This window comes from Cyclopterus lumpus, chromosome 3 (assembly GCF_009769545.1).
Source record: "Cyclopterus lumpus isolate fCycLum1 chromosome 3, fCycLum1.pri, whole genome shotgun sequence".
NCBI classification, from domain to species: domain Eukaryota; kingdom Metazoa; phylum Chordata; class Actinopteri; order Perciformes; family Cyclopteridae; genus Cyclopterus; species Cyclopterus lumpus.
Genome location: NC_046968.1, coordinates 19,245,043 through 19,259,378, shown reverse-complemented (window position 1 = coordinate 19,259,378; position 14,336 = coordinate 19,245,043). Strand labels below are relative to the sequence as shown.

At 39.0% G+C, this 14,336-nt stretch overlaps 1 protein-coding gene across 2 annotated transcripts in view; it reads right to left on the bottom strand.

Moving 5' to 3' along the window:
- Nucleotides 1-8,112: 8,112 nt before the first annotated feature.
- Nucleotides 8,113-14,336, bottom strand: part of LOC117749885 (b(0,+)-type amino acid transporter 1-like) — a 45,819-nt gene continuing 39,595 nt past the window's right edge. The window contains exons 3-13 of one of the 2 annotated variants that reach the window (XM_034560714.1): nucleotides 13,937-14,084; nucleotides 13,131-13,373; nucleotides 12,585-12,710; nucleotides 12,378-12,477; nucleotides 10,815-10,859; nucleotides 10,515-10,638; nucleotides 10,166-10,269; nucleotides 9,793-9,889; nucleotides 9,422-9,571; nucleotides 8,882-9,056; nucleotides 8,113-8,722 (exon numbers count right to left, since the gene is read on the bottom strand). In XM_034560714.1, coding sequence (XP_034416605.1) covers nucleotides 8,667-8,722; nucleotides 8,882-9,056; nucleotides 9,422-9,571; nucleotides 9,793-9,889; nucleotides 10,166-10,269; nucleotides 10,515-10,638; nucleotides 10,815-10,859; nucleotides 12,378-12,477; nucleotides 12,585-12,710; nucleotides 13,131-13,373; nucleotides 13,937-14,084 — 1,368 coding nt within the window. In that variant the 3' untranslated portion in view covers nucleotides 8,113-8,666. The remainder of the gene's footprint in view (nucleotides 8,723-8,881; nucleotides 9,057-9,421; nucleotides 9,572-9,792; nucleotides 9,890-10,165; nucleotides 10,270-10,514; nucleotides 10,639-10,814; nucleotides 10,860-12,377; nucleotides 12,478-12,584; nucleotides 12,711-13,130; nucleotides 13,374-13,936; nucleotides 14,085-14,336) is intronic. The other variant, XM_034560707.1, reaches the window with a different exon arrangement.

Below are 14,336 nucleotides of genomic sequence, written 5' to 3'. Positions count from 1 at the left end.
TTCTATATTAAACCAGACAATGATGGCCCAGCGCTCAGTAAACTCTTCTTCTTCTTTTTTCCAAAAAATGCTTTGTAAAACATTTTCACACGGGGTACATCACTTAAAAAAGGTTGAGAACCACTGTGCTAAACATCCACATTAGGCCTCTCGCATTTTGACTCATTAGGTATGCAGTGTATACGTAGTCGATTTTGGTCTTTGTCTTCTGGGTGATGAATGCATTGGTGCCTATTTCACAGGTGTAAAAGTAAACATTCCAAATGTGCCCCAGTTTATTTCCTGTGGCAGTGCAAAGAATATATGAAAGAAGGAAGGGTGTAAGCCTGTAGTATTCTACAAGAATTTGATTGTAATAGAGTTAGTTTTTTTTATCAGCATCAGCTGACAGGAAGTAAACATGGACCGTAGCTGTTGCCTATAGCAATGCAATTCTGTTGAAATGGTCCATACATGAGTGGTGCTTTGCCATGGTGATTTGGCAATGCCTAATGAAGATCTGAAAGATCAAATAAAAGAACTGGGAACTTTTAATACAACACATATCTATTGTTTAAATCTTGCCTCACTGACAGGGTTTACTTATATAATTAAATAAAGTAAAATTCAGTGTATTTTGTATAGTCCAAAATCACAAATTACAAATTTGCCTCAGAGGGCTTTACAATCTGTACACATACGACATCCCTGTCCCAGGACCTCACATCGGATCAGGAAAAACTCCCCAAAAAAAACAACAGAGGAGGATCCCTCTCCCCGGATGGAAGAAGCAATAGATATCATGTGTACAGAATGAACAGCATTACAACACATTCAATGAACATGACATTAGACATTATTATTTGTATTAGTTCCAGCTGCTACGATCTACAGGTGTAGTGTTAACCTGTATGCTGACATTAGCACTCAAATAAAATCCCCACAATAATGTGAATTCGAAATTGGTCTATATTTTTCACTCATTTTCAGTTGCATGCATGTTTGCCCAACACTTCACCCACGTATAAGGTTGGCTCTGGACACTTTGGTCTTGTGCATCTCTAACAGTAGGGGTGGCTAACGAATTGATATCTTAGGACAGGATGTGTTTCATTTGACACAAAGTAAATATGAAACCTCAATTCGGCAAAGACTTGTATGTCAATACTACATATTTTTGGTCAGCCAAAACTGGAGAGACAATAGGCATGTAATTCTTAAATAATCACCAATCAATAGGTTGTTAAAATGTGAGCTGAAGCTAGATAAATAATTTACTCCATAAAACGTCTGCAACTTGTAATGGCTACCAGATTTAGTATTTTGCTGACATCACAGATGATTACAGCTGTCTGCTTTCCTGCTTGGGAATGGAGTTGTTTCATGTACACTGATGGTGATATCTGCGACTACAGAAGAAGCATCAATGAATCCTGTTTTTCACCTCAAAAGGACTTTGAGAAGAATGCAACACTTTATAGAGACAGGAGGTTTGAATTCCCCTCAGTAAAACCTGCCAAGAAGTAGCTTCTGTCTGCAGGGAAGGACAAGTGGGCCCTGGGTAGAATGAAGATAGATAGCTGATAGTTCATTAGCTAGTTAGGCACAGGAAGGGGTATACCGCAGAGGGTTGCAGAATCTCGTCTTTCAGTGTTGCCGAGAGCCCATATTCCAGTGCAGGGCCAAACAATGCTAGCATAGGCGCAGTTGTTATTTTCTTCTCAGTCTCACTCGAAGCAAAGTTTTCTACGTTGACCTATTGCCGCTTTAATACTTTGTATTGTGGATGAGATATTGTTTTAATTAAACAGATAACGGCAATTCAGTGTAGAAAACATAGCCATGGCTAGCCCCATTTTTGGCCCGTAGTGGAAAAGTGTTTTTTGCTTTTCTCCCCACAGTCCAGCCTCGGGCTGGTTATCCTCTAGAGATTTTCAGAACACCTCTTCAAAGACAGATCCCCTCATACCGTATACCCTCTCTCCCATCCACTGCTATAAACACAAGAACTTAAGGAATTAATTAGACACTGGATCAAACACGGGTTAGTAAATTCAGCTCACTGAAGATACCAGGAGTAGTGTAATCACATGTTGAGTATCCCTTGCCGTGCTGGGTATCTTTGAAATGTACGTGGAAGGCTGTAATTCATTTCAGATCCATCAGTACAGTTTACACTGGCAGTCTCTTGACCCCTCTCTTCCCTGAGGAATACAGAGCAGAGAGGGATGTGTTGCAGGCTTTGCTCCTCACACTGAACGACAGCAACACAGCTCTGTAAACATGCAAAGAAAATGTCCTTGATACAGCAACTGCTCCTTAAAGGCATCATTCTTTAAAGAGAGTATTGCTCACAATTGCAGCCTCTTCAAATATGTTCTTAAAATCTGTAAAAACATGACATAATTCTGTTTATGTTAAAGGTGAAGAGGTGGACTTGTTGTTGGTCTAATATCTATTCAAGGTGTGACTTCAGCTCCATCCAACCCCAGGTGTAACCAATATAATATCTTTATTTATGGGTAAAGTAACTGATTGCAGCCTAAACCGTGCATGCTGATTACCCAGCTACACTTGCATTACTCCACGTGTCGATAAAGAGAGTTGATTCATGGCTGCTAATATGAGAGGCGAGTTCTCTACAACAAGCTATAGATCAATCAAATGGGAAATCTATGTGAATACATTTGCCCATGAATTTAAGTATTTCTTATATTTTAATGCCATGCCGAGATAGGCATGCTGTGTGTTATTGACTGGAGGACAAGCAACGTGTCAGAGGTTGTAGATTTGTTCCGATAGGGTATATGAGAAAACAGGACTACCTTGGTTAGTCAGATAACTGTGGACACAGTATTATTGATTTGAATAAGTGGGCTGAATATGTGGAAGGTTGGATATTGGTTCTTCAGTATATCTAAGTGATATTTACTCATGATCAAGTTTTAGGGATAATCAATAATGACAAAATGACATAACAATCCTATTAGTTGTAAAAAAAAAACAATCTGGTGTGTAAGACGGCTGATCAGTCTTGTATCAGTCATTATTTAAGTTCAGTCTGTCTTGTCATTGCTCTCGCTACATTTTTGCAACACACTTGGCAATGCAGCGTAATGTATTGCACTTTCTGCGTTTTGATTGATCTCAGTCCAATGATGCTAAGTGCAAATGCCTTTTTAATCAATGAGACATTTTCAGCTACACAAATCCTTCATTGACAGATGAGGAGAACATAGTTGACAAGGAGCTGAGAGATCATAACTTAGCTGTGAGGCAGCAGTGGCAGTAGGTACAATCTCTTTTGTTACCTATTTGAGCCTATTAACCTCTTCCTCTTTCTTTTTCTGTCTCTCGTTCACTCTTTTACACACACACACACACACACAAACACACGCGCGCACACACACACATCAACCGTCCAGCCTCCCACTGTGTGCAGGATGTGTAGTGAAGCATCCCATGCATCAGGCGGGGGAGCCTGCATAACCAGCCTCTCTAGCATCTCACTATCTGGTGATCAAAGAGCCGCTAAACAGCCAGAAAGTACAGCGGGTGCAAGACTGGAACATGCACAGCAACACAATTAGCAAACGCCACTTTTTAATATTTATTTAATTTCCTCTTTTAATCCCTAACGCCATTTTTCACACACAAATACAGGCATGCATATTTGTGCATACACATTTGGAAAATATTAACACAAACATGCAAATACTTGTATGACACAATTTGTACATACACACACACACACGTATGTGAGAGGAAGATGAACTATAGGTTTCACCTGAGAGTGACTGTTCACGATGGCATCTACTGATCTCTAAGTTGATCAATTAAAGTTAGTGAAGAGCCCTAACAGGGCGAGGAGAGGGTAGGAGGAGGAAGATCAAAGGGAAAACAGAGAACATCTTGGCAGGAGAAAGAGAGAGAGAGAGAGAGAGATGGCAACCCTGATATTCAGGTTTCTGTTGTAAATAATTGTCTCTGATGGCAGTCATTGCAGAAGTCATTTTTATTGTAAAACCCTGTAAGCTGGAGAACAGCTGCAGTATCTCTTCCACACCTGGAAATTGTGGAAACATGAGGGCAAACAAACAAATCCACATTTTAAGATTGGTGGGCAACTGTGTGTTGTGTGTTTGACAGAGAGAGAGAGAGAGAGAGAGAGAGAGAGAGAGCAAGAGAGAGACAAAAGGCAACTCAAGGTGCCAACATTATAAATGAATGTTTAATTAATACATTAAATCAATATGTGGCTTCTCCCACACAATGCTTGATAATTAAAGCAAGACTACAAAGCAAGAAGCAAGAACACACTCATTCATTCTTCAGAAGCAATAAAAGACACGTGCATGCGCTCAATTCAACCCTACAGCCTGACTTGGTTGGTCTGACCAATAGCTTATGGTGGCTAATGTTAGCTATCGTTAGCTAACTTTAAATACATATTGCTGTGTAACAGACATCACTAACTTATTTTAAGATTATTTTCAACTTGTGCTACTGTCTATACTAAATTTGACCAATTAACATTATTCCATAAATGCCAGTGACAATATTCAGCAGAGTTTACATAATCACCTTTTACATAAATCTGCAGTTTCTTTCCATCTAGCTGGAAAGATAGAGCGACAAACAGGCATTCCCAGTGGCGAGAGAAAGGCTGTCAAAGTTATTAATTAAACATTTGTGAGAGAACAGTCATTTGACACATAATTATTTATAATTAATTATTGAAGAGCATTTTTTCATAATGTTTTTAACACTAAAGGCAATGCCAGGACATTTCTGGGAGTAGTGCCAGGTGGGGGTGAGCCACACATCTGGGTAATGTGTCTTGCAGAAGTGGATGTGGATCCTCTAATGTAAAAGGATCACAGTGTACATGAAACGGCTGTGGCTCACTTCACTGCCAGTGCTTATTCAAGTGTGCCCTCCAATGGAGGAACACAGGTTATGTTGACCAAATAGATTCCTGTGGTGGAAGTTTAAGTGCTAGGCCTACTTGGTTCTTTTTCCCCACCTGTGTTAGGGCTCTATTATAAATGTTATTTCTCACTGTGAGATGTCAAAGTCAGGGAGCTAAGTGCATTCACAGTTAAACTCTGAAATTACAGCCACGTCTAACCATTAAGTCTAAATAAATAAGACAAAATACTCAATGGAGCAAACGGTGAATAAGTCAAATATCAGAAGGATGTCAGATACATTCTGAGTTACTGTAGCCCAGGAAATTACAAACTTAAACTTTTGCAAATTGTATTCTTTTACTTTAAGTATTATTTCTGATAATCCAGGAACAATCAGAACAAGTGCAGACTTCATTTGTAGCATATGTTCATTACTGACACATTATAATGGAGTTTTTTGGAAAGGTCGCTGAATGATTGCGGGGTTCCAAATGCTAATTCAGTAACTGATTGGAAAAGTGCAGTAATGTGATGATAATAATATGCAGATGAGTCCTCATCAGAGCTGTCTATCCATTAATGAGATGATTTTTGAATGTACTCTATGTGTGTGTGTGTGTGTCCGTCCATTTAGGCAAGGCTGCATGCTTATGTACAGAAAGTATGTGTGTGTATGTTCAAGTGCGCATTCACTTTCATATTTAGCATATTAATGTTCAATCAATCTACCACTGCACTAATGCAAAGTTTGATTAGGACAAGCCATAGTTTGAAGAAAAAAACAGAGAGGAAGCAACTGAACTTGATTATATCACAACCAGCTTACATGACCGGTTCATCTCCTTTTAGGAAAGTTATACAGCCGGAGAAACTTTGAAGATTGTTATATGTATGTTTAAAATGGGTTGTGCAGGTCAGCGTTAAATACTGATGATCTTCTCTTTTTTTTATGAACGTTGATACGTATTAAAGTCAGTAGCTGTCAGCGTTCAAAATTCGCCCCTCCTCTCCGGCTCAAATAAACACATCCACACCTCCTGAAACCTGTGGGAAGGTGCCGGATCTTCAATGAATGCAGCCCAGGCACACTTCGTCCTGCTGTGTCCTGTCTGCTGTCTGTCTGTGACAGGCCTGTGAGGTCTTTGAGTGTCGGTACACCGAGGGGTGTGACAAAGCAGCATTGTTTGACCTGGGAATGAGAACAGGCTGCACACCCAGTTTATCGGGTCTGGATTACACCCGCACATAGGGTCCAAATGCACTTTGCTGACGTCCAGAAGAGTCGAGAACACAGCAACATAAGAAGAAATTAGAAAATACAGGCAGAGTGCGAAGTCTCGGGAGATACAAACACTGACACACATTTCTAGTGGGTCATACGTGATAATTGAGAGGTAATATGTTTGCATCAGTCTATACATTGTTTTTAGGATAGTAAACATTAAAACTACATTTCCTAATGTGAATTCATAGTGAATTCATAGCAGCGATAGAAAGTTACTAAATAGGCTTACTCAAGACCTGGATTTGAATATTTGATAATAGAACATTAAAAAGTAAAACATAATTTGTGTGCACATGATTAATGTAGCAGGCCTGCATTCAAGATACAGAGCTGAGCAGTAAACTGCTTCATCCCACCACACCAGCAGCAGTGGGATGAATGATTCCTCAGTGTCAAGCTCTGAGTCACTTGTGACAATTCACACATATCCAACAGAGCCACAATTTCACTTCCATGTGCTCTAAGTGAGTTTAGTGTGTATTTCTGAACATTAATAATTATATTTCACAACCGCAAATAGATTGTTTTGTAAGTGTTCTTTAACACCATCAAATCCCTCAACTCCATTGACACTGAATTGAGAATTGTCTTCCATCATCTCAAAAGCACCAACACCACAAATACACACAAGCATTACGTTATTTTTTTTTTGCAAATTCAGAGTGATTTGACTTTTTTCCTTCCCAGGACCCAAATGAAAAAAAGAAAAGTCTTTCATCCTGGGACCCAATGCCCAGTAAAGAGTGATGCAACGCAATGCAACAGCTCGTCTCTGTTCAGTGCAACATTTCAAAAAGCCCAAAAGTATAAGAGGTGGAAACATAGTAGAGTAAGCCAGGGTATTTATGTTACAGCCACTGTATGTGCACTGAATCACAACTCAATCTTTGAGCTGGCCATTGCCAATCGTCTCAACACGTACTCAGCCTTCATGTGGGACCTCATGTGGGACCTTCTGCAGGACAACTGCATTCTTTGACAAAACACCATCAACTTTTAAATGGAGCCAAACGCATAAACAACATGCTGCTTCTTTAAACAGTTTCCAACCAGCTTTTTTTTTTCACATTCAGCACAATGCAGATTTATTGTCACAATGCAGATTTAGTGTCACCTACTGTAGAAATGCCTCACCCAGGGATGGCAAATAAGAGCTCCTAGTTTACTTTATGTATAAAGAGACGGTGTGCCACTAGAGGGCAACAAAGACCAAAGGCAGTTTCTGCAAACGTCTGTATTCTTTATGAAACTGCATAGTGTTTAACCTACAATGTGTACTAACCAGATACATATTGTCTTTACTTAGATCTCCTCATTCACTTAGATCTCCTCATTCATAATATATTGCATAATATATATTATGGCAATGACAACAACCATGAAGACTACTGCCTTCTTCGCCCTTTGGATAAGATTACTGCTTCCACTAACATTAAGAGTAATTTGACATATTATTGGAAATATTAAATATCCATATATTACTACAACATATACTATTGTACTATTACTCCTGTATAAATAGGATAATGAGAGCACTTTATCAACCGCAGCATTTTGCAGTTCTGTTTAACAATGCTGTACTGACATCTGGTGGACAATTGGGACCTTGGTCCAGTCCAATCACTAATTGTATTGCTTCTAATCATAACTATAATAATCCATATAGCACTTTTTAAGATACTCAAAGAGACTTTACATTTCATACACCGTAGACACAGCTACAGGGAGCAACGCAGGGTTAAGTGTCTTGCTCAAGTACACATGGATACTCATCATAATACTTCATAATCACACATCACTAGCCACACGTAACTGTATTGTTAGTGAGCTTATACCTTACAATAGAAAGAATGTCAGTTTTGCAAAGGATATTGAGCTAGAAGTCAGGTAAGGAGAACACAGTCAGGATATTTGCTAGAAACACAAATCGTTTTTCCAATGTCCACTTTATGGTCAAAGATTGATACATTTAATAACCGCCATGGATTACACAATGCAGCACTGTTTCAGTATATCTCAGTGTGAAATCATTATTAAATAATACACAAACATCCTTAAAGAAACTCTGATGTTTCAGTTCCCAACCACAGGAGCAACATAAATAAAAGCTTCCACATTTCGTTGCATGATCTGCTTGATCCTTCATGTTATCTTCACAATGCATTTAAGATGTTTCCCCTTTCCCTCCCTTCCCTTTGCTCAAGTGCCAATTCAAGCATAATTAAGTCATAGCTTTACGTCAAGTGCTCTTTGGCCCAGTAAAACCTTTATTGCACTTTATGAAGAAATGCTTAACATATTTTGCTTTTGAATGATTCCTGTAAGTGTTGATTATCTTCATAGTAAAGTTGTGTTATTGTAAGTGATTTATTTCTTCACGTGGAGAAAGACATCATGAGGCTATGGTTAAACCCTCAGACTCCTCTGTGCCTTTATTTTTATTTTTTGGGCTGTGATATGATCTGGTTGTCGGTTCTATCCCCTCTCATTCAGTTCTCAGGAGGAACTACTTCCATCAGCAGCTGGAGATGCATGGTGATGGGCCCTATGAGGAAATGGAGGTCATGATGTCTCTATAACATCAGCACAATACAACCCTGTATTAAATGTGTTACTTTTCTACCTTTTGAGCACACTATTTCAAATTGTATGATATACTGATGGTCCAAAACAAATAAACTTAAATTTTTTAGAGTAAACTCACTCATCAGTTTGCGCGCCCAGTTGACTTTCCGGTGGACGAAAGGGTAGTAGAGGAGAAGTCCACTGAAGATGAAGATAGTGCAGTAAAGGTACTCCATGTCTGGCTTATCAATGATGGGAGCCAGGACTAAGTAGCAGGACACCAGGACTATTAGGCCTGGTATGACAATCGGCACCTTTGAATAATCACACAAAACCCTCAAAACAAAATACAGCTTCAAATGGACACTTTCACTATTTCTGCAACTGAAAACTAATAATGCAATAGCCTATTGAGAGTCAAAAATCTACTTTTTGTATTTTAAACAACCAATAAGATCATTGCAACTGCATAAGGGTGAGACAAAATAAGGTATTTGCAAAAGCCTATTTAAAACTTTAAAAAGAATTAAGCCTATATTTGGGTTTCTATTCGGAAATCTAAATCAAGATAAAGATACAGGATTGCAAGTCCAAGTTAATAAGGCACCAGAACGCATAAAACTGGTGAGTAAAAACATTATAAAACAGGAGCTTCGTCCAAAGAGATAGCAAGCCTCACCTTTACTGGTCGATGGAGCTCCTTCCTAGTGAAACGCATGACGATGAGAGCCAGTGCCGTCAAGCCGTAAAACACCCATTGAGCAAAGCTGAAGTAGTTAATGAGGGTGTTGATGTCTGCTGGGATAATATAGATAATAGCCAAAATACCCTAAAACAGACAGAGAAATGTATTGTTAACTGGAAAGGAAACCACACGTACCAGTACATTTATAATTTTTTTGTATTTAAGTGATATATTGTAATAGTTTTGGAGGAGCTTTAAATTGTAACAAACTATAAACATGAGGGTAACGATCATGCATATCAGATAATCATTTTAGACCAAATAAAAAAAATATTCAATGGGATCATTAGGAATGCAGGACTCACATTGAACATAAGAGCAGGGGATGGAGTGTAGCGCTTCAAGCTGATATAGGATAATATTTTAACCATGTGACCCTCTCTGCCAGATACATAAGCCAGTCTGTGGAAAAAAAAAGAAATATTTATTGTGCTGTTAAGTTCTGGTTGTACTGTACTTTCTTGAGTTTTTTCTTTCTATTTCTATTTCTTTCCTCTTGTATGTCATTCTATCCACCGCTGGCATACATCAGCATTGTCTTTTTCCACTTTCAAACTATGTTTACTTTCTTTTTCATGCATACAAATATGCACACCACATTTTACACATGCAGACAGAGGAACATGTATTCTTTTACTTCTGTATTTCACAAATTATTGTGACAGTTGTCTCTTTTACCTGCCAGCTGTGAAGCAGCTTCCATTGGCAGAGCCGAATGTAGACAATGCAACAAAGAGAGGAACAATCCAAGACAGTGGGTACAGGACTCTGTCTCCAAAAGTCTAAGGAGGCACAAACAAATCGTTCAGAAAATACAAGGGAGCAGTGGAAATGAATACTGAGGCGTTACTGAGGTTTAATTTAGCATATGGAATAACCCAAATGTATACATATACTGCAAATATATGTGAAGAAATAACATGGCTACCGTAGGCAGATTTTTTTTAACACCACACTGACAAGTCATTACTGATTAATTCTCAAACTCCATGACTGAACCTTTCTGGCAACCTTCTTTGCTTCTTACCAAGGCAACAGCTGGAGACAACAGCAGTTCAGTGGCGGTCATAACAGAGAAGTAAGCGACGTTGACCAACATGTAGCACACACATACCAAAGGGATCCCAATGAGGATGGCCAGTGGCAAGTTCCTGAGATGAGGGAATGCAGCCTACCTTGTCAGACATGCTGCGTTTACTTTTTATGATGACCATTACATATTGCAATAAAAAAACGTTCAGATTTCACTTGTATAGGCACCTCTTAAAAACTACTGAGTAGTATAAGTACCTCTTAAAAATGAAAGATGAGTTTTAGTTTGTCTTACCTGGATGGTTGTTTTAGCTCTTCTGTAATGAAATTCAGTTGATTCCTAAGAAAACAATGTTACCTTTAAAGTTAGTGTAATGGCATACAATATACAATTTAAAAAAACTATAGTTGTTTAATCGCAGGCATTTGTCTTCTCAATAATCTAAAAGCTTGATCACTCTCCTCTGCAAAGCACCACACTAAAATGCGATGGACCTGCTCAGCCAACCAGACAGACCTAGTTTTTCCCTGCAGCATGAAGTAAGGGTTCACTGTCACCCCTTCAACATCAGTGACAAGTTATGTTGGTATTCTATGTGGTATTTGACACAGGTCTTGCCCTCTAATTGGCCTTATTGGTACTATGGGTGATAGCCTTCTCCCCTGCTGTGATCCAAACATGACAGCATACAAATTAATATCTACTGGTCACATGAGGCCAACTCTTCCAGGTTCCCTCAGAAAAAGTGACTGAAATGGAGAAGGCAGGTGTCCCAAATGGACCTTAGACATTATAAAAGAACCTCACTCGGGCTATAATGCTCTGTCACACACTCCAGCGCCCGGCGGAAGCTACACTCTCCCAGGTGGTCACAGCAGGAGACACAAGGATGGCGCAACTCCAATGTTAAAGTGCACACACAGGCAGAGGAAATTCACATATCGAGAGGAGAATCTAACCAAAATGAACCTGCGGCAGCTCTGTAAAGCACTCTAACATCTCTACACCACCACAGGCCTCTTTTACTGTGCAAAGACAGAAACTATTATAAATATGTTCAACCAGTGCATCCTTTAAGTACAATCAAAGGTGGGAAGACCATGGCCGATGGCTGATTCAAGGAATGGTGTTTTAGTAATGGTGCGCATAAACCACCCCTGCATCTACTGAACCTGATATGCAAAAGACCTGAGGGAACAGCTGGGGAAGTTTCTGCCACTCATTGGGCCCCACTGCACTGCCATGTTCCTGCAACCCAATAACATGGTATCTCATCGCCAAGTGGATAGAGCATATATAGCTGTTGACAATGCTGGACAGATTTTCTATTAGTTGATGACAATCCCTAGCTTGGTTAACTGTTGTAAACGCACTATGTGGAACATGTCCTATTCCTATAATAATAAGGTTTCCAAGGCTTGAATTCACACGTTTGGAGAAAGGGCATGAGCCTCGAAAGGAGCTGAAAGGTTGAGACGGGTCAGCAGTGCTCCTTATATAGAGCCAGTAGGAAAAGGCTTATCGTATCGGTTGAGGGAGTACACTTCAAGGTACTGCTTTAGATAGGAGGGTGGTCCCATACTTCATAAGATAAGATAAGATAAGATAAAATACTCCTTTATCAGTCCCGCAGTAGGGACATTTACAGGATTACAGCAAGGGGATAAAGTGCATACAAGAAGCAAGTGATGTAAACAGTAAAATGGTAATACAAAAACTAATCTACAGTTACATTTTATATATACATATATATATATATATATATATATATATATATATATATATATATATATACACCGGCAGAATAAATATAGTTATTTTGTGAAAGGGTAAAGTGCAGTGAACTATAACTGTTACCATCCATCATAAGCCCAAAGCCCATTATAAAACGCAAGTCCAATTGCTCCAATAGACGATGAAGTGCCATCAAATGCATTCGACAGATTCTCAGTGTTTCCTGTACACAAATACACAACAATACAGATATACATATTAATTGTTATTATTTGACGTTTCACCAAAGATATTTAAAGAGAAGTTGTGTATTAAAGACATTAGGCCCACCTCGTGCCAGCATTACCATGCCAGCTACAACTATGACAAGGATGATGAAAAGTTTGGCGACAGTGAAGAAGTTTTGCACGTAGTTCGCCAGTTTGACACTAAAACAGTTGACGGTGACGATCATAACTGAGAAGCAGAAATTTAGGAAAATACAGTAGAAGAGATATTATTTCTATACATTATTACCTCAGAAATGTCCCTTCCCCTTTGACATAGATTTGAACAATTTTGTAAAATAAATTAAATAATAATTTGTTGAAATAATGTACTGAATGAGTTATTATTGCATATCTAGTCTAATACATCAGTAAACTATGTTGGCTCTTATTTCCCCGAGTTCCCAGTGAAGAGAATTGCAAACTGTACTAAACTTACAGCATATCATTCATTGACCTGCATTAGACATTATGTGGCTTCTCAGAGGCAGTACAAATCCCCTATAATACCTATATATATATCAACATCCATGACACAAGCTTTAAATATTATTCAATAAGTTATGTGTAATATACTGCTTTTAATTTACTAGATTAAAGGAAGACTTACATATAGCTACTGCTGCCAGACACTTGATAACCACAAGAGGAGGAGTACAGCCGGGGTAGAAAGGGTTGGCGGCGTATTCTGCAAAGCTCAGAGTGATGATGGCGAAGGAGGAGGGCTTCAGCACCATGACAGTGGTCCAGGAGTAAAGGTAGGCCAGGAGGGGGCCAAAAGCCTCAGTTAGATACGAATACTCTCCCCCCGATTTGGTGATCATGGTGCCGAGCTCAGCATAGCAGAGTGCTCCTGTGTAGCAACACACATAACACATCAACAGAGACAGACGAGTAGAGATGTAACACACACTCATAGGGGACTTTTATATTTGCTTCTGGTAGAACATTCTGAACTTTCTCTAACCAAGAGACATTTAAACAACCTCAAAGCCATATCTTTGGTAACAACTTAATCCCCAGGGATCATAATGCAACTCAAATGAAAGAGTGGTCTATAACACCACATATATATATGTGCATATAATAATGTATGTGAAATATTCTCCAACCAATTTCACATGTAGTTATTAGTTTTAATGGAATACGAAAGAAAGGAATTAAAAGGAAATATAATGATGGATTTTAGAAACCAAATACTGTAAATGAGGCAAATTTGACAGCACTGACTTCAAAGATTACACAAATAAATGTGTATTTTATTTTAAGGCCTTTTGTTAGCATGTTTTCTGTGTAAGGTATCACATAAATTGCTGTGAATCTCTGAGCCAGTTTATATACAACGGCAGAAATCAAAGACAGACATCTTTTATGCTGATTACTGTAAAGTGATATTGGTTTGGATGTCATTCTCACCCAGTGTGGCTAACACACCACAGGCAGCCCAGATGAGAAGGCAGGGTCCAACCGCTCCAGAGTAAAGCAGAACAGCCTTCGGAGAGATGAAGATGCCCGAGCCAATCATCGTCCCCACAATCAGACAGATGGCACTTAACAGGCCAATCTGAGCACAGAAGCAATGGTGGATGTGTTACTTCAACGCTCACTGTGGAATTTCTAGAATGGTATCTTCAGTGAAATTCAGCCAGAAACGGTCAAAAGGAAACGTTCCTCTTTACGTGCAATGACAAAAGTGTTTAAAAGATTCTGGGATGTGGGATAAAGTTTATTATTCATGATGAGAAAAAGTTCAGATCAATCCTTCCTTTGATGGATAAAAAAATGAAAACCCAAGTTGTCCTTACTTGAGTATGGT